This window comes from Malaclemys terrapin, chromosome 2 (assembly GCF_027887155.1).
Source record: "Malaclemys terrapin pileata isolate rMalTer1 chromosome 2, rMalTer1.hap1, whole genome shotgun sequence".
In the NCBI taxonomy this organism is placed as follows: domain Eukaryota; kingdom Metazoa; phylum Chordata; order Testudines; family Emydidae; genus Malaclemys; species Malaclemys terrapin.
In genome coordinates this window covers 90,050,233-90,075,524 of record NC_071506.1, presented here as the reverse complement: position 1 = coordinate 90,075,524, position 25,292 = coordinate 90,050,233, and the positions used below count along the sequence as shown (strand labels likewise).

Here is a 25,292-nt window from a genome sequence, read left to right as displayed (position 1 = left end):
ATGAAAATCCTGGCATATATGACTTCTGTGATTGCAGTGACCAAAGTCAAGCCTAAGTAATGGTCCTCCAGTAACAATTTGGGTGATATGAGTTTCCATAAATGTACCTACGAAATCTAAACTCATTCTATTCTGCAGTAAATATAAATTATAGTTTTGTAAACTAAAGTAAATATTTCAGTTGTGAATCAGTCCTTTAGTCTGAGATTAGGCCACTGATTTTTGTCTGTGTCTTATCTTTAGATGGATTTGTGATGAGGTTGAAACAAATTATTCATCTTGTGGTGATCATAATTTTTGTGGTTTTTTTTTTTTTATAGCAATATGTCTGGTTTAATATTGGTAGTGTGGACGCTTTTGAGCGGAATCTGGAAACTGCACAGCTAGAGTTTGGAATAGAAGGGGAGAACAGATTACCTGTAGTCTACTCAGCAGAAAGTGATGGGTAAGAAGCTGTTTAAACTAGATATGTTGATAAACTTTTTCTTTCCCAGTGGAATAATGGGGTTGTCCTGTATGCATATCATGGCACACTAGATGGCAGTATTATGGAACTCTCACTCTGCTTTGACCTTTGGTTGTGTTCAATATGCTGAACATATGACAATTACATGAGATGAAGATTTTGAATAAAGTTAAGTAAGCTTTCCAAGGTTAGCTTCTCATATAATATGTATCTTTTCTGTGCATCCTCAGCTGACCCTGCTTATCCCCTTAAATAGGCAAACTTAATTTATATTTGCAGCACCTGTGTTACCCAAATAGAGTAGTGGCTCCAAAACAGAAATTACATACTTTGCATTTATCTTCTGTGGCTTCATTTTTCTGAGCTGTCTTTAGCACAGATCACAACTGCCTCTCTTAAGGGTGTGTGTCCTGGGCTCTGAATGGCTCAGGTGTATGGGGAAATAGGGATTTTTACCTCAAATTTGGTTTCATTCTGGTCCAGGTGAGCAGTTACAGAAAGAATGACTGCTGTTGAGCTATGTAAAATTAGTTTGGCCTGTCAGGAATTACATCTCCTGGGGTATGCTACTCCCAGGGACTTCTTGACTCCTTGAGGAGAAATAAACCGGTTCTGTCCTCTTGAGAAGCTGTAGGTAGCAGATGGGTCACTGCTGCCAGGCACTTGGCGGCTGCCTCTCCATATATGCATGTTCTTTCAATGTCTGTTTGTCACTGTTGCCACTGTCTGGGTATGCATATTTTTTTTCTTCCTCTGTACAAGGTAGTGATACACTGTGGTGTTCCTTGTTTTCTCTATGGCAACAGGAAAGATGGTCCAGTGTTTAGCCTGGACTCCAGAGCCCTGGGTTCAATTCGCTGATTCTCCACAGGCTACCTGTGAGACTTAGGCCTGGTCTACACTACGACTTTAATTCGGATTTATCAGCTTTAATTCGAATTAACCCTGTAACCGTCCACACAACGACGCCATTTAATTCGATGTAAAGGGCCCTTTAAATCGATTTCTGTACTCCACCCCAACGAGCGGAGTAGCGCCAAAATCGATTTTAGCAATTCGAATTAGGGTTAGTGTGGCCGCAATTCGATGGTATTGGCCTCCGGGAGCTATCCCACAGTGCATCATTGTGACCGCTCTGGACAGCAATCCGAACTCGGATGCACTGGCCAGGTAGACAGGAAAAGCCCCGCGAACATTTGAACTTCATTTCCTGTTTGCCCAGCGTGGAGAGCACAGGTGACCACAGATACCTCATCAGCTCAGGTAACCATGCAGGCTGATAATCGAAAAAGAGCACCAGCATGGACCGTACGGGAGGTACTGGATCTGATCGCTGTATGGGGAGAGGATTCAGTGCTTGCAGAACTTCGTTCTAAAAGACGAAATGCAAAAACTTTTGAAAAAATTTCCAAGGGCATGATGGAGAGAGGCCACAATAGGGACTCTGAGCAGTGCCGCGTGAAGGTCAAGGAGCTCAGACAAGCCTATCAAAAAACAAAGGAGGCAAACGGTCGCTCCGGGTCAGAGCCGCGGACATGCCGCTACTACGCCGAGCTGCATGCAATTCTAGGGGGGGCTGCCACCACTACCCCACCTTTGTTCGTGGATTCTGGGTCGGGGATAGTCTCGATGCCTGAGGATTCTGCCGATGGGGTAGAGGAGGAGGAGGATGAGCTTGCAGAGAGCACACAGCACTCCATTCTCCCCAACAGCCAGGATCTTTTTATCACCCTGACTGAAGTACCCTCCCAAGCCAGTACCCAAGACTCTGACCCCATGGAAGGGACCTCAGGTGAGTTTACCTTTTAAAATATAAAACTTGTTTTAAAAGCAAACGGTTTTTAATGATTACTTTGCCTGACTTTGCATTCACGGTCAGTTCAGCTACTGGAAAAGTCTGTAGCTACTGGAAAAGTCTGTTAACGTGTATGGGGATGGAGCGGAAATCCTCCAGGGACATCTCCATGAAGCTCTCCTGGAGGTACTCCGAAAGCCTTGCCAGAAGGTTTCTGGGCAGTGCATCCTTATTCCCTCCTCCATGGTAGGACACTTGACCACGCCATGCTTGCACCAAGTAATCTGGTATCATTGCCTGACAAAGCCTGGCAGCGTATGGTCCCGGTGTTTGCTGGCATTCAAGCAACATCCGTTCTTTATCTTGTTGTGTAATCCTCAGGAGAGTGATATCACTCCTGGTAACCTGGTTGAAATACGGGAACTTAATTAAGGGGACAGAGGTGGCCGTTCCTACTGGGCTGTTTGCCTGTGGCGGAAAATAAATCCTTCCCTGCAGTTAGCCAAGCGCAGATGGGAAATTGGCCCTGAAGTTTTCCGCATTTGGCTAGCAGGGATCTTCCCTGTTACCAGCCACGCGGTGGGGGGAGGGTACCGTGATCATCCCAGAGAATTCATGGCGAGGGGGGGGGTCGGCGGCGGGGGGGGGGGGTAGTTTGGTGCCTGCAGGGATCTTCCCTGATACCAGCCACGCTGTGGGGGGAGGGGTACCATGATCATCCCAGAGAATTCATGGCGGGGGGGGGGGGGGGGTTAGTTTGTTTTCTGGTGCTGCTGAATGTTAACAGAAAAACCGCAGCACTCTACTTGCCTGAAGGGGCCCAGACAAGCCCCCCCACACTGCCCCCCCCCCCCCCCCAACTGGCTGAGATTGGCCAGGCTTCTGCAGCACTCTACAGGCTATGCTTGGTATGTGGGAAAGGAGGATGCAGAAGCTGTAAAACAATGGCTTACCATGGCTGCATGCAAGCCAAATTCTGTTGCCCAGACCTGTGATCTCTAGCAGCAAAGCCACAAGCACTCAGCATTAAGAGGCAAAATGCGACCTTGCACAGAAATCACATGTGCTATGTAATGTGAACAGTGTTGGTCACCGTGAAAGAGTATAAGCATTGTTCTGCAAAATGTAGCTTTTAAAACAATTCTCTCTTTTTTCCCCTCCCTACAGCAGCTGCAAATTCCTCAAGCCTCCCTCCTCCATCCCGAAGGTTATCACAGATAAGGCGTCGTAAGAAGAAGACGCGGGAGGACATGTTTTCTGAAATTATGCAATCCAGCAGGAGTGACAGAGCTCATCTGAATGAGTGGAAGGAAACAGTTTCAAAGTATAGGAAAGAAGTCAGTGAACGTGAGGAGAGGAGGGACCAACGTGAGGAGAGGAGGGACCAACGTGAGGAGAGGAGGGACCAACGTGAGGAGAGGAGAGACGATCGAGATGAGAGATGGTGGCAGGAAGACCAGAGGATGAAGGATGCAACGCTGGGGCTGCTCCGGCGTCTGGTGGAGGTTCAGGAACGCCTGCTGGAAAACAGACTGCCGCTTCAGCCCCTGTTCCACCCTCCCCCCTCCCCATGTTCCGTATCCTCCTCACCCAGACGTGTAAGAACGCGGGGGGGAGGCTCCGTACACCTTCCCATTCCACCCCAGTAGACAGCCCAAGCAAAAGGCTGTCATTTTTTTAACCTTTTCTTTGTGGCTTTTTCCTTCCCAGCAATCCTCCTCCCAAATACCACCCGGGTTCCCTCCCTCTTTTTCTAATCTATTAATAAAGAATAAATGATTTTTAAATGATAGTGACTTTATTTGGTTTGAAAGAAAGATGGGGGAAGGGGCAGGGTGGGTTCCTTACAGAAAATCAGTCAGTAAAGGGGGAGGGTTTTCATGAAGGAGAAACAAACAGATATTTCACACGGTAGCCTGGCCAGCCATGAAACTGGTTTTCAAAGCTTCTCTGATGCACAGCGCTTCATGGTGTGATCTTCTAATCGCCCTGGTGTCTGGCTGCGCGTAATCAGCAGCCAGGCGATTTGCCTCAGCCTCCCACCCTGCCATAAAGATCTCCCCCTTACTTTCACAGAGATTGTGGAGCACACAGCAAGCAGAAATAACAATGGGGAGATTTCTTTGGCTGAGGTCAGAGCGAGTCAATAATGATCTCCAGCGACCTTTTAAACGGCCAAATGCACATTCTACCACCATTCTGCACTTGCTTAGCCTGTAGTTAAACAGCTCCTGACTCCTGTCCAGGCTGCCTGTGTATGGCTTCATAAGCCATGGCATTAAGGGGTAGGCTGGGTCCCCAAGAATAACTATGGGCATTTCAACATCCCCAACGGTTATTTTCTGGTCCGGAAAGTAAGTCCCTTGCTGCAGCCCTTTAAACAGAGTAGTGTTCCTGAAGACGCGAGCGTCATGAACCCTTCCCGCCCAGCCCGCGTTGATGTTGGTGAAACATCCCTTGTGATCCACAAGTGCTTGCAGCACCATTGAAAAGTACCCCTTGCGGTTTATGTACTCGGTGGTTTGGTGCTCCGGTGCCAAGATAGGGATATGGGTTCCGTCTATTGCCCCACCACAGTTAGGGAATCCCATTGCAGCAAAACCATCCACTATAGCCTGCACATTTCCCAGAGTCACTAACTTTCGTAGCAGCACCTGAGTGATTGCTTTGGCTACTTGCATCACAGCAGCCCCCACAGTAGATTTGCCCACTCCAAATTGATTCCCGACTGACCGGTAGCTGTCTGGCGTTGCAAGCTTCCACAGGGCTATCGCCACGCGCTTCTCAACTGTGAGGGCTGCTCTCATCTTGGTATTCTGGCGTTTCAGGGCAGGAGACAGCAAGTCACAAAGTTCCATGAAAGTGCCCTTACGCATGCGAAAGTTCCGCAGCCACTGGGAATCGTCCCAGACCTGCAACACTATGCGGTCCCACCAGTCTGTGCTTGTTTCCCTTGCCCAGAATCGGCGTTCCATGGATAGAATCTGCCCCATTAACAACATGATCTCCAAAGCACCGGGGCCTGTGGTTTCACTGAATTCTGTGTCCGTGTCCATGTCCTCATCATGCTTGTCGCTGCGCTGCCGCCGCCGCTGCCTCCTCGCCTCGTTTTTCTGGTCCTGGCTGAGCATAAACTCCACGAGAACGCGCGAGGTGTTTGCAATATTCATGAGTGCTGTCTTGACCTCAGCGGGCTCCATGCTTGCCGTGGTATGGAGTCTGCAGTGTTCACCCACCCAGGAAAAAAGGCGCGAAAATGGTTGTCTGCCGTCCGTTGCTTTCATGCAGGGAGGGAGGGAGGAAGTGAGGCTGTACCCAGAACCACCTGCGACGATGTTTTTTGTCCCATCAGGCACTGGGATCTTAACCCACAATCCCAATGGGCGCGGGAGACTGCGGGAACTATGGGATAGCTATGGAATTGCTACCCACAGTGCAACGGTGCAGAAATCGACGCTAGCCCCGGTACTTGGACGCACACCACCGAATTACTGTGCTAGTGTGGCCGCACTCATTTCGACTTTATACAACCTGTTTCTCAAATCCGAATTATCTAAATTCGGATTAATCCCGTAGTGTAGACATACCCTTTGAGCCAAGTCACTTAAGCCTTGTCTTCATTGCTAAAATGGTGCATTTTTTTTTTTTTTTTACCTTGGTAACTAGTGCATGAGCTATTCGCAGGTAAAAATTCAGTGAGGACAAGACACTTTTATTTTACCACAAGGTCAGCACTATACCCCTGCCTGAGGTTGACCTCACCTAATTAATCTCACAGTAAAACTCAGTGCGTTGTCTTTGCTGTGTTTTCAGTGGGGATTGTTCACACGTATAAGTTACCCTGAGGTTAAAAAATACACTTTTCTTCGTAGTTAAGACAAGGCTTTGTGTCTTTGTGCTTCAGTCCTCATTAGTGAAATGGAAATAATAGTACTTCCCAGGGATATTGTAAAGATAAATGCATTAAAGATTGTTAGGCTACTGTGGAAATGGGGATGTCTAAGTACCAGAGGTAACTAGCTTGCAGAGCGCTGTGCTAGGACAGAATGAACAATGATGATGGAAGGGGTGTGTCTGACTATGGGGAGCGTGGGTATGGGGAAGGGCTATACTGGGACTGAATGAGGAAGGAAGAAAGGAGTAGACAGTGAAATAACAGCAAGAGCAAAAAGCAGCGTTAGAGAAAATGGGGGGGGGGGGGCGGGTTAAGGGGAAAATGATGCCTGCAAGAGGAATTCCAGCATAAAAGTTGGGAGCTGTTGATCATAACTGACAGCCTCATTAGCAGAGAAAGTTTTAATGGGCATGGACACTGAACTGCTTCTCTCTTTTAGGTGGTCTTCTGATAAAATATTGAGGCATACTGTCATTTCCCATTGTGTTTGTTACAAGGATAAGTAGATGACTTCAGTTTCCAGGTCTATCACTTGTCACTAATCAGATGCATAGGAGTATTTCACTGTTTAAATGCTGTTTGACAGTTTGTGTGTGTGTTTGTTTGTTTGTTTTTGTTTTTTGTTTTGTTTTTTAAGGGCTTTAATTCAAATACATTTCAATCCACATCTTTAAATGTTGATTCTTTGCGATTATGATCACAAAAAAGGAGGCTCTGTAGAATCTGTTTATGGTTTCTCTAGTTTAGTATCTGATCCCATATTTCCCCTTAACCCTGTTATGCATTGTATGCACTGCCTGTAACTTAGTCTACAGATTACTAGAACATAAACTCTGAATAACCTCCAAGATCTATAATGGAAATTAACTTTTGTATGCATTGTAATATACAGTAGAGACTCTTTACTAATGTGTGATTATTTTTTCCTTTCTCTCTCAGCTCGTTTCTTCTGAGCATGCTGCCCACAGTCCTTATAATTGGCTTCTTACTGTACACAATAAGACGAGGGCCCGCTGGCATGGGTCGAACAGGGCGAGGAATGGGTGGACTCTTCAGCGTAGGGGAAACCACAGCCAAGGTCCTAAAGGATGAAGTAGATGTAAAGTTCAAAGATGTAGCTGGCTGTGAAGAGGCCAAATTAGAAATAATGGAGTTTGTTAACTTTCTGAAAAACCCAAAGCAATATCAGGATCTAGGAGCAAAAATCCCTAAGGTAAGGGAACAATAGCTCAGAAGATGAGGAAGATGTAACACTTATTTTAAACAGCACTTTGTGAATTTTTTTTCCTCTCCTCATTTAAAATTATTTCAACTACAAAACTATTCTCTAGGTACTTTGAATCAGAGTAGTAACCTTTAAAGTAGATGGTGCTTTCCAATTCCTGTCTTCTGACAAAGAATCTGAAAAAAAGCCAGTATTAAGAGCCAACAGTGTGCATTGCTATAAGGCTGTCCCTGTCCTGAGGGGCATACTCTAATTTCATGTTGGCCAAAACTAGAGAACAAGAGGGAGAATTTACGGACTATAGTATATAATCCATTGTTGTAAAGCTGCCTGTCTTTTCACCCAGATCCAATCTTACACCTGGCATATTTAAGTTAATATTTTTCAAAATTTTGGCCAAAATGCTTTGAATTTACTACTTACACTAAATCTATTTTCAAAATCAGGCATCATATTGTCATTAGTTTTAATCTCTCATATGCTGGTTTAACACCAGTATAATTCCAGTGAGTTTAAGTGAGATCGGAATCAGGCGTACAGCCTCCTAAACTTAATTCTTCATCCCATTCCAGACGTCTTGAATTGGACTGATTAATTATCATAACATTAACTGGAGAAGATGTTCTGATAGAAATGTTATAACAAATATACTTTCTTTGAAAAAAGCTAATTATGCTCCTTTTTGCAGGGGGCCATTCTGACGGGTCCTCCAGGCACTGGGAAAACACTTCTCGCTAAAGCTACAGCAGGAGAAGCTAATGTTCCTTTCATTACAGTCAATGGCTCGGAGTTCTTAGAGATGTTTGTCGGCGTGGGTCCAGCTAGAGTAAGTCTTTGGCCTTGCTCTGTTGTTGCAGCGTCAGTTGTTAAAAAGACGCTGTCAAGGTTGGTAGGCCAAAAGTTTGATATACCTTAAGTTAGTCATCTGTTCAATATCCTACTAATAACTTCAGGTGTTTCTCTTTAAATGATAGCCACAATGTTTTTTTTGTTTTTTGTTTTTAAAGAAAGATAAAACAGTGCAGTTATTCTCCAGTTGCAGGTCACCCTGTGCTTGTTACTCTTTACCTTTGCTGTGTTTGCATAAATTGGTACTAAATAAACTCTCATAATTCTGTTCTGATGCGCATATAAATTGCGACTGCAGCCGTGGCAATGTCTCCTCCCTCTCTAAATTTTTGTCAGCATTTCTCTGAGACTTTGGGCCCTTTTTAAGTGTCTGTTTGTTCAGAAACTTGTCTGGGTCATAAAAATTTTGCTTCTAGCTGAAAAATGAGCCAGAAAGACTTAGTCCAAAAGTTGTGTATTAAACTTGTTTGGCTGTTTTAACGGAAGGTTAAACAGTAACATTACAGTTTCAGATGCTGTTTTGCATACATCCATAACTAATCAATGAATTGGGATTAAAAATTAAAGGTATAGCTCATCATTAGACAATGTCCAACCTTGAGATTCGAGCAGTTTCAATAGAGCTTTCAGACATAACTGCAACATAACAGCTTGTTCATCCCTAACATGATTTTGCAGCTGTGTTACTGATAGAAGTGCTGCTTGTATTGAGGTTTTTTGGGTGAGGTGGATACCTGGTCACTAGAACTGTATTAAGACCATTAACTTAACATAGACCAATAGCTTTGACCTATACATGCTTATGTTCTTGTATCAATAGATTTTAAAAAATATTACCAGCTCCACCTATATTAAGGTTGCTCAACACTTCCCATTATAAGCAACTGAGAATAGGGTCTTATAACTTTGTCAAGCTCTAATTATTTAGGCTGAAATTTTTCATGCTGGGTGTCTGCGTTGGCTGAATTCTTACGGAAAACTTCAGCCAAAACAGTTCAGCCATTTCTGATTTCAAGACTAGGGAAGAATACATAGTTTTGCCCATGTGAAAAATTTCTCCTGATTCTTCTGGGGGGGAGAGGGGGAGGGAGAATGCCTAGCATCCTCCCATTCTTTGGAGCAGAGATGTGGAATTTGGCAGAGTGAGATGGCCTATGAGTCTGGGATGTGCCTTTTGTGAAGTCCCTGTGAAAAATGCACCCAAATTTGGACAAGATATATAAGCCTTCCAAAAAAAAAGCAGTTCAGTTCAGTAGAGACTTAATAGCTAAATTCTCTGAAGATTTAATGCACATTGAGCATGCTTAAGCCTCTCTCAGCTGCTAGTGCTGAGAGACTTGCACATGTGCTGCAGACTTGCACATGTGCCATCCACACAGAATGAGAATACTCTGTCCCCCCACACACTCCAGTCACAGGCAGAAGGTGTGTGTACTATTCCCCACAGAATGAGGAAGTATGCTCCAGCCCAGAACTTTGGGGGCTCAGAAGGACTTTCCCTGTCATGGCTGCTCCAGGCTTGGCACTAAAACTCTGAGCAGGGAGCCTGTTTGTCTTCTCAGTTACACCCCTGAGCCCTGCTAACATCTGGGCAACATGGAGAGGAAAGCTGCCTGATTCAACGCAGAGGGCACAAAATCAGGACTGGAAGAGGGAAAGGAGTAGATTGGGGTGAGGGGACTGAGTTGGAATGGTAGACTGGGACTGGTTGAGCAAGGGGACTGGGATGAGGGGGCATGTGCTGAGGGATCCTGGTACTGGAAGCCATTAAAGGAAGGAGGTGTGAAGGAGACTGAGAGCCAGTTGGTTTGGCAGGGGATGATGACACTGATACAGAATCTGGAGTTGGGGAGACATTGGGACTGGCTGGACATGGGAGCTAGGATCCAGGGAGGAGAATGGGGGTAGGGCAGAGGAGACACAAATCGGACAAGGAGCTAGGATGGGGTAGGGAAAACTTGGACAGCTGTGCTTAGAGACTGGGACAAAGTGGGGTAAAGATGGAAAGAAGCAGATTGTACGATGAGCCTGCTGAGGGAGAGTGGGACTGGGAGGTAGTGCTGGGGGAGGAAGACACTGGCTGGATGAGGAGACAGTAGGAGGGAACTAGGACTGACAGAGCAAAGACACTGGCTACAGGAAGGTGGGGGTGGGGAGGTGGATGAAAACAGCATCTGGTTGGACAAGGGTAATGGGACTAGGACAAGGAGCCAGAAGTGAGGAAGACACAGGACTGAGACAAGGAGAGTTTGGAGGGGACGGAGCAAGAGGGATGAAGATTGGGGGAATGGGCAGAAGTCTATTCCTGCTAGAGAGCACTCCCCTCTGGACCCTGGAATGGAACCTATGATTCCAGAGTCTCTCCATTCTTCTCGTCAGACAATATTAAGTGAAACCCACTGACAAATGGTTTCATCCTCCTCTAGTGCTGGTTCATATAAAGGATGACAATTTACCACTGCTAACAGTTATTGTTGGCTCAAGTGGCAGAGGTCTGTGCTGTGCACCTAAAGGTACCAACCCTGCTGAAGATCCATGTGAGTGCCAGTATGAGGCCAGATGATGGAATTTCTGATTTTTCAGTTTGTTTTTTTTAAATCCTACAAAATTATGGATTAAAAAAAATTTTTTTAAAAGAACTTTATTAAGGTTGCTACATCAAGCACTCTAAAGAAACACTAGAGTTAAGGTTACCTGTGTAGTCTTAATTCAGCCCCCTTGTGTATGTGCATTACAATATAATCTTTAATTACATGATCGCATGTTATTTTTTTCCCACAGGATGTCTGCTTTATTTGTTACACTGTGTGGAAGGTGCTTGGTTAATGAGTAGCTGTTCAGTATATTATTTTATCCTGTTTGTTCTCTCTGGCCCCAGGCCTTATTTACTGTACACTATTCAAACTCTGTTTTGAATACAGAATTTAATTTCCTTATCAATTTTTCTATGGTGCTCCTACCTATGGCATCAACATTAATCTTCACAAAACCCCTGCGAGGAGAGGGAATGGTATTATCCCCGTTTTCTAGATAAGGGGTTGAGGCACAGAGTTAAAGTCAAGTTTCTAATAATCTGGGGTGCCAAATTTGAGACAACTAGAACCTAAGTTTTCAGTCTTCAGCAGTATATAACATTTATATATTCAAGTACAGTTCCTGTTGACTTCCGTTTCAACACTTCTGCAAATCAGGTCCCAGGATCTCAAGTTGGGCACCTAGAGAATGAGGAACAATTAATTAGTGATCACCTGTGGAAAAGTTTGGTTTAAATGATTTTCTTAGCATCACACAGGAACTCTGGCAGAGGCAGAGATGGAATCAGTTTTCCGGGGCACGATGAGTCCATCCTTTCTGCAATGCCCTGCCTTATTCATTACAAATCTGTCAACTTCAACAAATGAGGTGGAGGTCCTGCAGACAAGACTCCTTTATAAAAACAACCCTGATTCATCACCAGAACAGGTCCATCCTGTTCACTGGAAGGAAAAAAAAAAGTGATCACGTAATTTAAAACCATATCATAATACATATGCACAAGGGCACTCAACTTTCATTCTGGCACTTCCTAACTTTTGAGTGCTTAACTTTGCAACCATAATGTTAACATAGTTTTGTGTATAACAAACAGTTGTTTTGTCCAAAACTCATTTCTCATTGCACCACCTTTTGCCTTTTTGGGATATGTGTTTATTTTACAGCTTTAGTAACCTGAGTAATAAAGCTGTGAAGCTGGACTATATTGGCAAATAGTTCTCCTTAGACCCTTGTGCAAGCTTTCTCTTGGATTGGTTTATTCTCATGCCTTCTCCTCTTCTGTTTTTCCCTGTTAGTGCCCTTTGTCTTTTTTTTTTTTTTTTTTTTTTTTTCTCTTGCTGACTTGGCTCTGAGACCTTCATGGTCTGATTACTAGGGTGAGACAGCAGAATACCTCCATTGGGCCACACCACATCCAAATGCCTGACATTCTGTCTCATTGGCTACAACCTTTACAATTGGATATGATAGTTAATACCTTTGCTTAATTAAACCATAACTTCAAATATAGCCTGCATACAGGTTTTCCAAGAGAGAAACCTACTGAAAGGTAGAGGTAGGAATAAAGTATTTGCGAGTGAGGGAACCCAGAAAAAGATAGACATTCAAAATTTCATATCCCATTTCTTCTTAAATGACCTATAACTTGAACCAATTATTTTCAACCTTTGGAGAAAAATTTTCCTGTGGCTTCACATTATATTTGCTAACTTCTAGGCCAATTCCTAGCCAATGTAATGGGGATAGGATGGGACTAAAATATAGGTATTATAATTTAACATGGCTACAGGTTAAGTATGATCATGGCCCTAATGTCTCTCTTGAACACATTGATGTCTTGTACCTGCAGATGATAAACTAAAGCTGACTAAGAACATATCACACAGTAGACCTAAATACATCTAGTTCCAGTAATTGATTGATTTATTTATTGGATTGTGAGAATTTTTTTTATTACAAAAACTCATTCCATATTTAACTTGCCTGCAGTGGAGAAATATTACACCACATACCTCTTAAACTTCACTTTGGTCAAGAAAATGACAGTTGAAAAGTCAGTCACATTTTGTAGTAGAACTATGTAAAATTGGTGTTGCTTTTCTCGACATGTCTATTTTGTGGTTATTCAGAGTATTATCTGCTTACTTGAGTGGGGAAAAAAATTTTTAGGGGTTTTTTACTGCTTTTTGCTCCTCTCAGACCTATAAAGTTGCCACAGCGATCATTGACCTGGAGTCTATTCTCTTCTTTATTATGATACAGTTGGGACACTTGTACAAACCCGGTGAAGGCAATGGGCATGTAAATGTATCACTACTGACATAACTTGTCTTACAGAACCTTTATTACTAGTGATCGTGTATTGAGAGATTCCAGTCTGAGTTTGTAGGACTGAACTTTAGAAAAATGTCTTTATCCTGCAGTGAGTTGCATGGGTTGGACTGTCGTCAAACTTGTAAACCAAACATATTTTGATTTGTAAGCCATTGAGAGAGTAATTGGGACCCACAATGCAATTGTTAAAGTTACTGTTCAGGATAGAACAGCACTTTAATCATGCAAGTAAAACAGTCAGTGGTTGTTTTTCTTTTTACACCTCTACCCTGATATAACGCGACCCGATATAACACAAATTCGGATATAACGCGGTAAAGCAGTGCTCCGGGGGGGGGGGGGGGGGGGGGGCTGCGCACTCCAGCGGAGCAAAGCAAGTTCAATATAACACAGTTTCACCTATAACACAGTAAGATTTTTTTGACTCCCAAGAACAGCATTATATCTGGGTAGAGGTATATTTAAAAATGTAACTCTCAGGTCTGGTTCATTTTCCTAAAACAATCTCTGCTACCCAAGAATGTATGAAAGACAGGCTTATCTTGCATTACTGCCTTTCAGTCTTGCAGTATTGTGGCTTCATTGTAGTCTTCCATTCCTTGCCGTTTGGGCTAGAGGATCTTGTTTTGAACATTTAACAGTGAGTTTAGCTGGAATCTTAAAAGCCAGTGATGTGATACTGTGATGTGACACTGATCTTGGGTCTATTTGTGACTAGATGATTGAAAATAACTGAGGTATTACCTTCTCTTTTTAAGGTCCGTGATTTATTTGCTATGGCCCGTAAAAACGCCCCTTGCATTCTGTTCATTGATGAAATAGACGCAGTAGGAAGGAAGAGAGGACGGGGAAACTTTGGAGGGCAAAGTGAACAAGAAAACACACTCAACCAACTTCTAGTAGAAATGGATGGTAATTATTTAGTTCTAATACTGGGTTATAAGAGTAAGATACAGATGTATCTTGATTAATTTGTAATGGAATGAGATAAATATAATGGTCATGGACAAAAATATACATGTGTTTTATAGATGTGCAGAAGGAAGAGAAAATGAAATAATACATTAGCTGTTCACATCTATAAATCTTAGCTAAAATCCTGGTCAACTATAAGTAAAATGAATATAATGTGCTTTTCCCCATTTATTTAAATTAGAGCACTCGATTTGCACACATTGGGATCTTCACTTAAAAGTGTTCAGGAAATAGCAGAGCAGAGATTCTGCCCTTGAGGTTTGTTTCTTTGGCAGATTTGTGTGGAAAAGTCTTTGCTCAAGACTAGTCCATCTCTGTCAATGTTACTAATCCCAGAATTTCATTAGCATTATATTCACTGTCAAATATGTAGAATAAACTAGATCTTAATACAGTGATTTACTCAAGGCCCCCCCCCTTTTTTTAACAAGTTGTGAGAATCTAGACATTTTCTGCCACATATACTAATGAGTTTCTAAGGTATTTGCAGTATCACTACCTTAGAGCTTGTGTGGATTACTGTATAGTGAAGTGGTTCTCAAACTTTAGCAACCTGAGAACCCCCATTTTGATTTAAATTTTTTTGCAGACCCCCCCTCCCCCAAGTCAGCTTCACATTTTCCCCAGGAGTGCTCAAGCCCTGCTCAGCCCCAGGCCTCGCCCCCATTCCACCCCTTCTCCCAAGGTCCCTACCCTGCCCCACCTCTGCCCACCCCACCCTTGTCCTTCCTCTTCCCCACCTCTTTCCGCCCCATCCCCAAGTGCATCCCGTCCCTGCTCCTCCCCCTCCCTTCCAGCACCTCCTGCTCGCCGCTGAACAGCTGTTCTGCAGCATGCAGGAGGCACTGGGAGGGAGGGGGAGGAGTTGATCAATGGGGCCGGTGGTCCCAGACATGACTCATGGACCCCCAGGGGTCTGTGGACCCCAGTTTGAGAACCGCTGGTATTGTGGTTAGGTTTAAAAAGTGCTTCTTTCTAATGCACTGTCTTTCGCTTACAGAGATGCAGTAGTTCTGTAAAGTGGGCAGTCTAAACTACTTTCTGCTACACCATATGATTTTTTTTTTTTAATTAATGAATGGTGATCGTGTGGTTTTAAATATTGTTTACCCACTTCATGGTTCTTCTTTGTTTTTGTTTTTTGGACAGGATTTAACACTACCACAAATGTAGTCATTTTGGCAGGCACCAATAGACCAGATATCTTAGATCCTGCACTAATGAGGCCAGGGCGCTTTGATAGACAGATCTACATTGGTAAGATTATCTATATCTTAGCCTATATGAGTGTGTTCCTACAATCACTTGGGCACATAAGTATTCCCACAAATCATCAGAACTATTCCCATGCCTAAGTGTTTGCTTTTTAAATAGGAAGACACGTCTATTATGTATTAAATAAAAAAAATTCTTTTCAAACCCTTAAAGGACCTCCAGATATAAAGGGAAGAGCATCTATTTTCAAAGTTCACCTCAGGCCCCTGAAACTAGAAAGCATCATAGATAAAGATAACCTGGCAAGAAAACTTGCATCACTAACTCCCGGGTTTTCAGGTAAGTGAATTATAAAGCCATACTTGCTCTAAATACACTCATTACATCAGCTGTACCAGCTATCGGGACTGCAGATACTGTTTTCTTTCCTTCCCCACCCTCCTACAGCTTTACTTTTCTGAATGGCTAATAATTTTTAGATACAGTATGAAATTCTTCCTCTGTTCCATCATTGTGACAGATCCAGATGGTAATTCCCTCCTCCCTCCACCAAAAAAGACAGCTAATTCTCACTACTACTGAAACTGATTTTATTTTAATTAATACATTCATTTGGATGTTCCTTTTCTGACTCTAAATGTTACTGGGGGGAAAAAACCCATACATATAATATATTTTTATTTTCTACCCCAGCAGAAAGTTTAGTTTATAATCAAATGTTGTCATGATTTTTTTCTCAGATATTGAGACATGCTTTCTAGAAATGGGTTTTGGAAATTTTAATCACTGTTCTAATCCAGCCCAGGTCTGTATCGACCAAAAGTTGTTGCCATCTGACAGTGGTGGTCTATATAAAACTTTGTCTGTCTCTGTGTTGCTGTATTTGTCTACAACACTATACCACCACCATAGTTGTCATCAATTGGTGTCAGTATATGGAGTCTCTGTAGACATACCAATGATTGAATGGCTTGAAGCCAGAGCTGTCCTTGTGTTCTTACAAGAGATCATTCCCAAGCAAGATTTGAGATGCATTGGGCCCATATGGGGGAAGCCTTCACTGTTGCTACCCATTCTGTACCTGGTCTATAGCTAAATAGCAGACTTTAGGATATAGGACTTACTAGTTGAGTACTTCACAAACAATAAATTCCTCTTAATAATTGATTTAAAGAATTAGGTCCATTAATCTTACTGAATGTATTTATACAGCATAATATATTAAGTGGAGCTCTAGTTTTTTAACATATACTTAATTTGAGTCACTATTAAAAACAGATTTTTCTGTAGCAATTAAAACCATTCTCTCAAGATTTATTGTGACATTTGTTTTATTGGGATGCTTCAGTCACTTAGCCAAGCACCAGACTATTTTCATCCTGTTAGTGCTAAAAAAAATCGGTACTGTAGTTGGAAATGACACTGATGCACATCCTCTGCCTTGGTTTTTAGGTGCTGACATTGCTAATGTTTGTAATGAAGCTGCTTTGATTGCTGCAAGACACCTTTCGCATGCCATAAACCAAAAGCACTTTGAGCAAGCGATTGAACGAGTAATAGGAGGTGAGAGAATAGAATGGATCATTGGTCAACAAGGGAAAAGAGTGGCAGAAGGTTTCTATTTAAATGCTGTAGGTCAGATCTATTTCAGATATTTTGAAAAATAAGTCTTTTTAGTTTTGCACTAATGGTTAATGTTGTATCTTAAGATTTTAAAAGAATTGGCATCACATATTAAAATGTTCCTCTGCCTCACTGATTCTCCATTCCATTACAAATCTCATCAGGAAACTTCCTTTCTCATTTGCTTAAGCTGAGGGGAAGAACAGTTAACTCTTTATCACTTAAAAGCATTATGAGATACCATACGAAATAAAGTAGTATTGTTTGATTTAAAGAGGAAGTTTTTAGTATAGTGCATCAGAATATACTGAAGAACTATTATGTCCAAATTAGAAAGTCTTTTTGATAAAAGTACAGCATGCAAACTACTAATTTATTTATCTTCAAGATAATATGGAATTTAAAGTCTTGCATCTCCTTTTCTTGTCTCTTGACTTAACAATATATTCCATACATGGTACCTAAATACCACTGTGACAGGCATGTTATCAATACATAGAGATGCCAATAGGAAATGGAATGTTAAGTGTTTTTGTGGAAGAGGGTGTGTCTGAAACTTTTGGTAAGTTATTGTGTTCTTTGTAAAGGTTTGGAAAAGAAAACGCAGGTACTGCAACCCGAGGAGAAAAAGACAGTAGCATATCATGAGGCAGGCCATGCAGTAGCAGGATGGTTTCTGGAACATGCTGACCCACTCTTAAAGGTAAAATAGGGAAAAAATTAAAAATTCCCTTGTTTAGAAAAAGGAACACTAAATTAGAAGTATAAGGTTACTAATTCACTTTTTCTTATTCCTTGTTTTGGGAAGAAAATACAAAAATGTGGTACATTTGTTACTGTCCTATCGGGTATTAAAACGTAGTTTCATGAAAGACCATGTGAGTTCTAAGATGCTACTTTCTTGGTTCTCCTTTGCAGCTAGCTTTTTCTTAACTATTTCTGATCAGTTTTTATGGGGGTCTGCTATTAAGGGCCTTCATGGAAGGTGAAAGAGACTCCTATCTGGCTCAAAATAAACATGTTCTGTTGAATAGCTTGATGCCATATTACCATGTTACAGTATTAGGAATTGTCTTGTCCACTGTGATTTCCCAATGTCCGTTATGAATCCAGCTACCATCCTCCTGGTTTGTTTAAAAAGAATACAAAAAGGAACTAGATAGTTTGTGAGATTTAGAGCCTGCCTTGGTTAGATCAGATTCAAATCTGGGTTGATTCAATAGTGACAAGAAGTTGCAACCATATGACAACTATTCAGCAGCTTATGAGAAATGAACTGATGAGTCTCAGTGCAGTCCTTCAAGGACACAAACCACCACAACAGTTCACACTAATTGGGAGCTTTGTTGGCAGTATTAGCAGAGAGGCCAAAGACAGAGTGGAATTCAGATTGAATTTCTAATCCAGTGCCTAGAGAGGTTTCCTCTAGATTTGAGGAACACTGAGGAGGGGTGAAGAAGACTGTCAGTTCTCAACTGGGGGGGGGGGGGGGGGTCGTGACCAGGTATAATGGCGTTGCAACCACACTGTACTCATATTACTAAATGAGAGGGGGATGTCCGAGCTATGCTTTGACAACCTGAGCGAATGAGTTTCAGTATGTAAGAGGTTGAGAACCACTGAGCTAGATACATCATGAGTTCAGAATACAATTTAAGGATTGCTAAAGCATTTCTACATTATGATTGGTAATGATCCCTTCTCAGATTTGTTCATCCTTGCTGAAAAATATATCCTAAATCTTCATTACTTCTAGCATTCTCAGTAATGACATCATCATGCCGACCCATTCCCTCCATTCTGTTGATCATTCTCTCACCTCTTCCAACCTTCTTGTTAATTTAATCCAAAACCTTCCAGCTTTTTGTGTACAGACTGGATTGCATCTCAGGTATCAGTTTGTTTAGATTTTATGAAAGGTGCTAGATTAACAGCACTGGAAATTTAAATCTTTTTCTCATAAAAAGTATTGCACAATTAAAAATAGGCCAATCTAGATAAGTCTTATGTTTTAAGATGGCTGCTACTAGACTCTGCTTTGAATATACTACTGATGCCACAGTCCAGGGGTAGCTGAAGCTGCTGCACATGTGGGAAAAACATTTTAATGTATACAGACTAAGGTCTTAGTTTGCAGGAGAAAAGGATTTGAAAAAGTGACCTGTGGTAGGCAGTAATGCCCTTGGCATTGACCTTTTAAAACAGTATATGTCACTGTCCTGAGATGATCTAGAGAGGGTAAAGATCTTGGAGCTGAGGTCAGGAGACGTTGCTTTGAGACCCTAAAATGAAAATCTCACTTCTGCAGTGCCTATCTGTTTTGATATTTTTACTGTTTGTTACTATGCCATTTCATCAGTATAATCTACCCAACATATTTTTCTTTTTTTGGATCATAATTCAGGAGTTAAATATTTAAGCTTATATTTATTTTTAAAAGGTAAAATAGAGATGTTTCACAGTTTGGGAATAAAGAACTATATCTATATCAGATCTCTAAATTTCTTTTAGGATTTCTAATGTCTCCAGTCCATAGTTTGGTTTACATAAAGTGATAGTGTATGTTAAATTCAACTGAATAGGTATCCCCTTGGGACATCCAGCTTTAAAAACATTGATCTAGGGTTTGTTCTGATTATCTGAGTTTAAACAGATACACAAAGCTTGACAAGCAGATGATTGATTGAGTACAGTCTCCTGATTCCAGTTTTAACTATCTGGGTATCAAGTAGTTGTGCTACTAGTCATTTTCTGTTTTTAAAATTATCCACTTGTCTCCAACTGCAGGCATCCCAAATTCCTACAACTTAGACTAGGGGTCGGCAACGTTCGGCACGCGGCTCGCCAGGGTAAGCACTCTGGCGGGCTGGGCCAGTTTTATTCACCTGCTCACGCGGCAGGTTCGGCCGATCGCAGCCCCCCCCGGCCGCGGTTCGCTGTCCCGGGCCAATGGGGGCGGCGAGAAGCCGCGGCCAGCACATCGCTCGCCCGCGCTGCTTCTCGCTGCCCCCATTGGCCCGGGACGGCGAACCGCGGCCGGGGGGGGCCGCGATCGGCCGAACCTCCTGTGTCAGCAGGTAAATAAAACTGGCCCGGCCCGTCAGGGTGCTTACCCTGGCGAGCCGCGTGCCGAACGTTGCCGACCACTGAGTTAGACTATTAAACATGGACACCCTCCTTGCCAATAAATGGAAAAAGGATGTCTAGTTCTGTACACCCTGTCACAGGACACTTAATACTAAAAGGGCTTAAAGTTCCTTACTTAAATCAAGTAAATTTGCTTTGGTGATAGTATCTTTGAATCTTCATTGGCTGAATAAAATATTAGGACACGTTATAGCTGTATCCCAGGTATAAGTATTTTCCAGATACTTCCCTTAGCTGTTGATATCCCTGGTTAGGATCATCCTCATCATAAGTCTGTTTCATAGTTTGAAAGGGGTATGTCTAAAGTACTATCCTGTCACAAATTCTAAGCTTACCATTAAATCTGAAGGCTGTGGTTTTCTTCAAGTGCTTGCTCATGTCCATTCCATATTAGGTTTGTGTGCTCGCCACATGCACCAGTGCCGGAACTGTGCCGGAACTGGTGTTCTTCGAGATGTGTTGCTTGTGTCCATCCACAACCCGCCCTCCTTCCCCGCTCTGAGTTTCCGGCAAGAAGGAACTGAGGGTGGAGAGAGCCGGTGGCACCCCTTATACGGCGCTATGCGGGTGCCACTCCAGAAGGCGCCAGAGCCGGTCCCCTGTGGATACTGCAAAGGGAAAAACTTCCCACACCGGTGCATGTGGCAAGCACATGCACCTAATATGGAATGGGCATGAGCAACACATCTCAAAGAACACCAGTTACGGAAGAGGTAAGTAACTGTCTTTTTTTTCCTTAAACCAAGGTATCTATTATCCCACGTGGCAGAGGATTGGGTTATGCCCAGTATTTACCCAGGGAACAATACCTTTACACCAAAGAACAGTTACTTGACAGAATGTGCATGACGCTGGGAGGACGCGTGTCAGAACAAATCTTTTTCGGAAGAATTACAACAGGAGCCCAAGATGACTTGAAGAAGGTGACTCAGAGTGCATATGCTCAGGTTTGTACTTCAAGTAGGAAATTTTATTTTCTATGTTTCCCACTAAATTGTTTCATACAAAATAACTTTGAAGAAGAGCACACTTTGGCTTGCTGGCCAGGTTTTTGAATTGCAGAATTTAGACCATATTTTATTGTGCAAGGCAATATTGTCATGTGGTATGCATTTGTTGCATGATATTGGCACTTTGTCTTAAGCATCTGTATTCTGTTTTTGCCCATAGCAATGATCCATGGCTGGGCTGTGATCATTGCATCATATACATTATTCAATGGCCTAGAGATCAAGTCAAAGCTGATTGCTCTGCAGGAATGTGTATGTGACATGGCTACACTCAAATGTGCAAAGAAATTTTGCACTTAAAAAATGGCTTTAATATTTTAGTTTACAAGTTTGGATTTGTGGACACGTTCTCGTAGTTATATACGTTAGAGTCCTGATTGCTCAACTAGACTGAATCCATGGGTATGTAGTTAATAGCTGGAAACCACGTGTTTAATGCACCACATGCTGTAAATCTAAGGATGAAAAGAAGGCTAATATTCCAGTGTTTAATATAATAAACAAGACTTCTCAATGGTGATTGTGGTATTATTAATGTAAAGACACCGCTGAGTGAGGTCATTAGCAATGTTCCCTCTAATTTTTTCCATCCATGTACGGAATAAATTTTGTTATGTGCACTGAGGTATGTGCGGAAATTAGTTAATCAGCATATGGGGTCAGGAAGATATTTCCTACTATTCCAGAGTACATTTACAGGATGGTGATACTTTTACCTTCTGAGTGTCTTGAACTGAATTTCAAATGTACTCCTGACTCAACCCAATACGTGTAATTTACGTTCTGTTTAAAATTTTTAAATACTTCCGTGGAAAACTTTTGAAAAGAACAGAATTACCATACTTTATGAGACACGGGTGAGGTAATATCTTTTATTGGACCAACTTCTGTTGGTGAGAGAGACAATCTTTCGAGCTACATAGACCTGAAGAATAGCTGTGTGTAGCTTAAAAGGTTCTCTCACAATCAGAAGTTGGTCCAATAAAAGATATCACCTCATTCATATCACCTTGTCTCTCTAATACCCGGGGACCAACATGGCTACAATATACTACATACAATGATACTTTTGTAACTCAGAAACATTCAAACATAGTGAGCATTTAAATGCATCTTGGCTGTTTACAGATCTTCTCGAAATATGTCAAAGATAGATGACTATGAATCTCCTACTTGAAGGAATCTGTTAGTGATTTACAAAAGAGGGAATTAACTCTAGTGTTATGTGTTCTTTGTAGAAAAAATGCTATTTTCTCATTCTAATAAATTATATATTTTAATTCAATTTATAAATAGGTTACTTTTGCTTGATGCTCTATTTTCCCATACTACACTAATCTAAGTCTTCCACTTATTGCACTATTCATCTTTCAGATCGTTCAGTTTGGCATGAATGAAAAGGTAGGGCAGATTTCCTTTGATCTCCCGCATCAAGGGGACATGGTATTGGAGAAACCTTACAGCGAGGCAACTGCAAGACTGATTGATGAAGAAGTGCGAAATCTTATTAACAGTGCCTATGAAAGGACAGTAACTCTCTTGATGGAGAAGAAAGCATATGTGGAGAAGGTAGGCTTTATAATCATTTATCACCAGTGTCAAGTTTACTAGTTAAAATGGTCAGAATGAGCTGAATACATAGATAAATATGCATAGATATTCACATAAATATGTTGAGTATTGGACCAATAAATTCTTCAACAATATAAAGCATTCAAATGTCCTTGTAATAAGTTGAGTACTTGCTAATATGCAACAAGATGTGTAAAAAGCATATTGTGCACTATTGTTCCAGTATCTTCAGAGCTGTACTTAGGGTTGTTCTGTTAGCAAGTTTTCTTGCAGAGTCAAAGACCGAATTACTCTCCTGCAAACCCTATAGCTGGTGGGAAGAAACAGTAAAAGGGTAAAATTAAACATCAAGGTTCTGGAGACAGTAGGTATCTGGAAGAGTATGGTGTAAAACTTCACTTTAATCTTATGGAAGGTGAACGTGTAAAATTCTTTCCTCTTTTTCTCCTCCCTCTGAAACGTTTTTAAATTTTAGGTAACAGGGCTCACAGATTGGAAATAATGCATCTTGGGGATTCCACTTCAGTTCAGGTTCCCCTCCTCCATAAGCTTTACCTCTGATCCAGGCAGACTGATCTTTCAAGGACAAGACAGTTTTCTTGGATGTGCATTATCTGACAGATTTATCTGCAAGAATACAACAACTTGTATGGGTTTCTGTCAGAGTGGTATACCTGACTACCACCCCAAGAAAGACAGACTGTGCAGTAGTGTTTCATCATCAAAAGGGACAGTTATAAAGTTTGGCAAAACTTCATCTTAAGTGTAATGAACAATGAGAATACAGGCGCCAAGTGTCTGTCAATCACACTTCTCTATTTCCTGTTTATTAAACCATTGTAAGCTTTCTTGTTTTCCTTGTTAATATTTAATCCCTCTTCTCTATCTCTCCCTTCCTACTTCATAATGTTTCATTTTTCTATGATGAAATATTCTTTTAAGTACATTCCAAAGAAATGTGTGTTGTCCTTGTCATAGCTTACGCTTTTTATTTAAGTATGGAGTGCTGTACAAGACATCACTTGCCCAAGAAGCTTGCAACCTACAGTCTTATACCACTTTCCTCTTGGTACTGTACATGCTATATTCTGCAGAGTGAAACTTAGCCAGTAATAGCTTTGTTTTGTAGCTTGGTGAATACTCTGAACATAAGTCAACCTCAGACCCATTGTGCCTTTTAATGATCTGGTGAGCAAAGATACAGGAGCAACTAAGAAGCTGGCCTTTTATCCATTATTAAATCCCCGTAACATTCTCCAGAGCTCTCTAGCAGCAGCAGCATTATTCTGAAGCAGCCATCGTTGAGCAACAGTGGTATTCAAGGCACTGCACCTGATACTCACAGGGTTTTAAAAGTGCAAAATTCTCAACTACTTTCATGCACATTGAAGGTCTTACAGCATGAAGTGAACCTTGCTGAGAATCCCAGCTCTCTGCCTAAAATCTACCAGCAGAGAATTTTGAAGCACAAACTGCCTCTCGAAGTGCTTGCTCTCCCTCTTTCATGTGAGAAAGCAAATACATCCTGTACCTGTTTGTGTAACATAATTTGTTGCTATTTTCAGGTTGCTTTACGACTGTTGGAGAAGGAGGTAATAGATAAAAGTGATATGGTTGAACTACTTGGCCCAAGACCATTTGCAGAAAAATCTACTTACGAAGAATTTGTTGAAGGCACAGGCAGTCTAGATGAGGATACTTCACTCCCAGAAGGCCTTAAAGATTGGAACAAAGATCGTGAAAAAGAGAAGGAGGAGAGCACAGATGAACAGACTGCCAGGCAGATAACAGGAGGGATACCATTTTAGTTTTGAAGTATGCTGTGATATAAAATTGCACAATATTTTTGATTTGCATTCTGAAAAGACCGGAAAACACTTCAATAGTTTGACTTAAGAACCATCTGTGTTTTCAAACATATCTTTAGTGATGGTAATCAGAAGAGCAGGGGTTGACACAGAGGGATAAGAATACTTAGATCTCTTTTAAGCTGTCCTCACTTCATAGGTAAAAGATTATCACTTCTGAGCTGTCAACTAAGGGAGATGTTAATTAGAGATTGGCCTGCGTTAGAACCTGAGAACTGAACCCCTCTAAAATTTTGGAATAGTTTGGATCCAAGTCCAAACTCTGTGTGTCAGATCCATTTCTAAATTTATTTAAGCTGATGCAAATTAAGGTTCCATTAGTATTGATCTAGATAGTCTGTATATGTGACCTCTACCCAATGTGAATCATTTTTAACATCTATATGTGGGAAAACGTATTATTAAATGCTTAGCCAAGGGTCTAGTCAGCTTACGAAAACACTTGATGTTTCTGCAAAGCATCAGCTTTTTTCACCCTCCTGCTATTTAATCTTACTCCTTTTTTCTTTCCCCCTCACCTCCAAAAACCAATTTGTTCACAGGGAACTACCATGTAAATTTACCATGAAATTGGAGACCCATTGAATGCTTTACAGTTATAGTCATGGTTCAGTGTCTTAAACTGTAAAACTAAATTCAACTTCTGCCGTTTTAATAAAATGTGGGTTTTTGGTTTTTTTTACAGGGAGCTGTAAGATATTGAATATGTGAATGCGCTGTGTTCACTGTGTAAATAAGATTTCTTTGAAAGTCATTAAAATCAGAACGTTGTACTTTTCTGAA

General features: G+C 41.6%; 2 protein-coding genes across 2 annotated transcripts in view; both read left to right on the top strand.

Moving 5' to 3' along the window:
- Positions 1-25,292, top strand: part of AFG3L2 (AFG3 like matrix AAA peptidase subunit 2) — a 45,420-nt gene extending 20,128 nt beyond the window's left edge. Inside the window, 11 exon segments of the mRNA XM_054017828.1 lie at positions 321-445; positions 7,096-7,369; positions 8,070-8,207; positions 13,858-14,011; positions 15,224-15,331; positions 15,503-15,628; positions 16,742-16,852; positions 17,500-17,615; positions 20,806-21,006; positions 22,444-22,638; positions 24,207-25,292. Of these exon segments, the coding sequence (XP_053873803.1) occupies positions 321-445; positions 7,096-7,369; positions 8,070-8,207; positions 13,858-14,011; positions 15,224-15,331; positions 15,503-15,628; positions 16,742-16,852; positions 17,500-17,615; positions 20,806-21,006; positions 22,444-22,638; positions 24,207-24,449 (1,791 nt within the window). The 3' untranslated portion in view covers positions 24,450-25,292.
- LOC128831436 (SRRM2 protein homolog rsr-2-like) lies at positions 1,158-4,048 on the top strand. The gene is made up of 2 exons (XM_054017829.1): positions 1,158-2,258; positions 3,429-4,048. The coding sequence occupies exons 1-2, from the start codon at positions 1,736-1,738 to the stop codon at positions 3,908-3,910; spliced, it is 1,005 nt and encodes a 334-aa protein (XP_053873804.1). The 5' UTR covers positions 1,158-1,735; the 3' UTR covers positions 3,911-4,048.

What these genes read in the sequence shown, in the direction of transcription:
- LOC128831436 (XM_054017829.1), top strand. Translation starts at nt 1,736, where the DNA reads ATGCAGGCTGATAATCGAAAAAGAGCACCAGCATGGACCGTACGGGAG. An exon ending in CCCCATGGAAGGGACCTCAG is followed by an intron (nt 2,259 to 3,428) that starts GTGAGTTTACCT and finishes CCCTCCCTACAG; the next exon opens with CAGCTGCAAATTCCTCAAGC.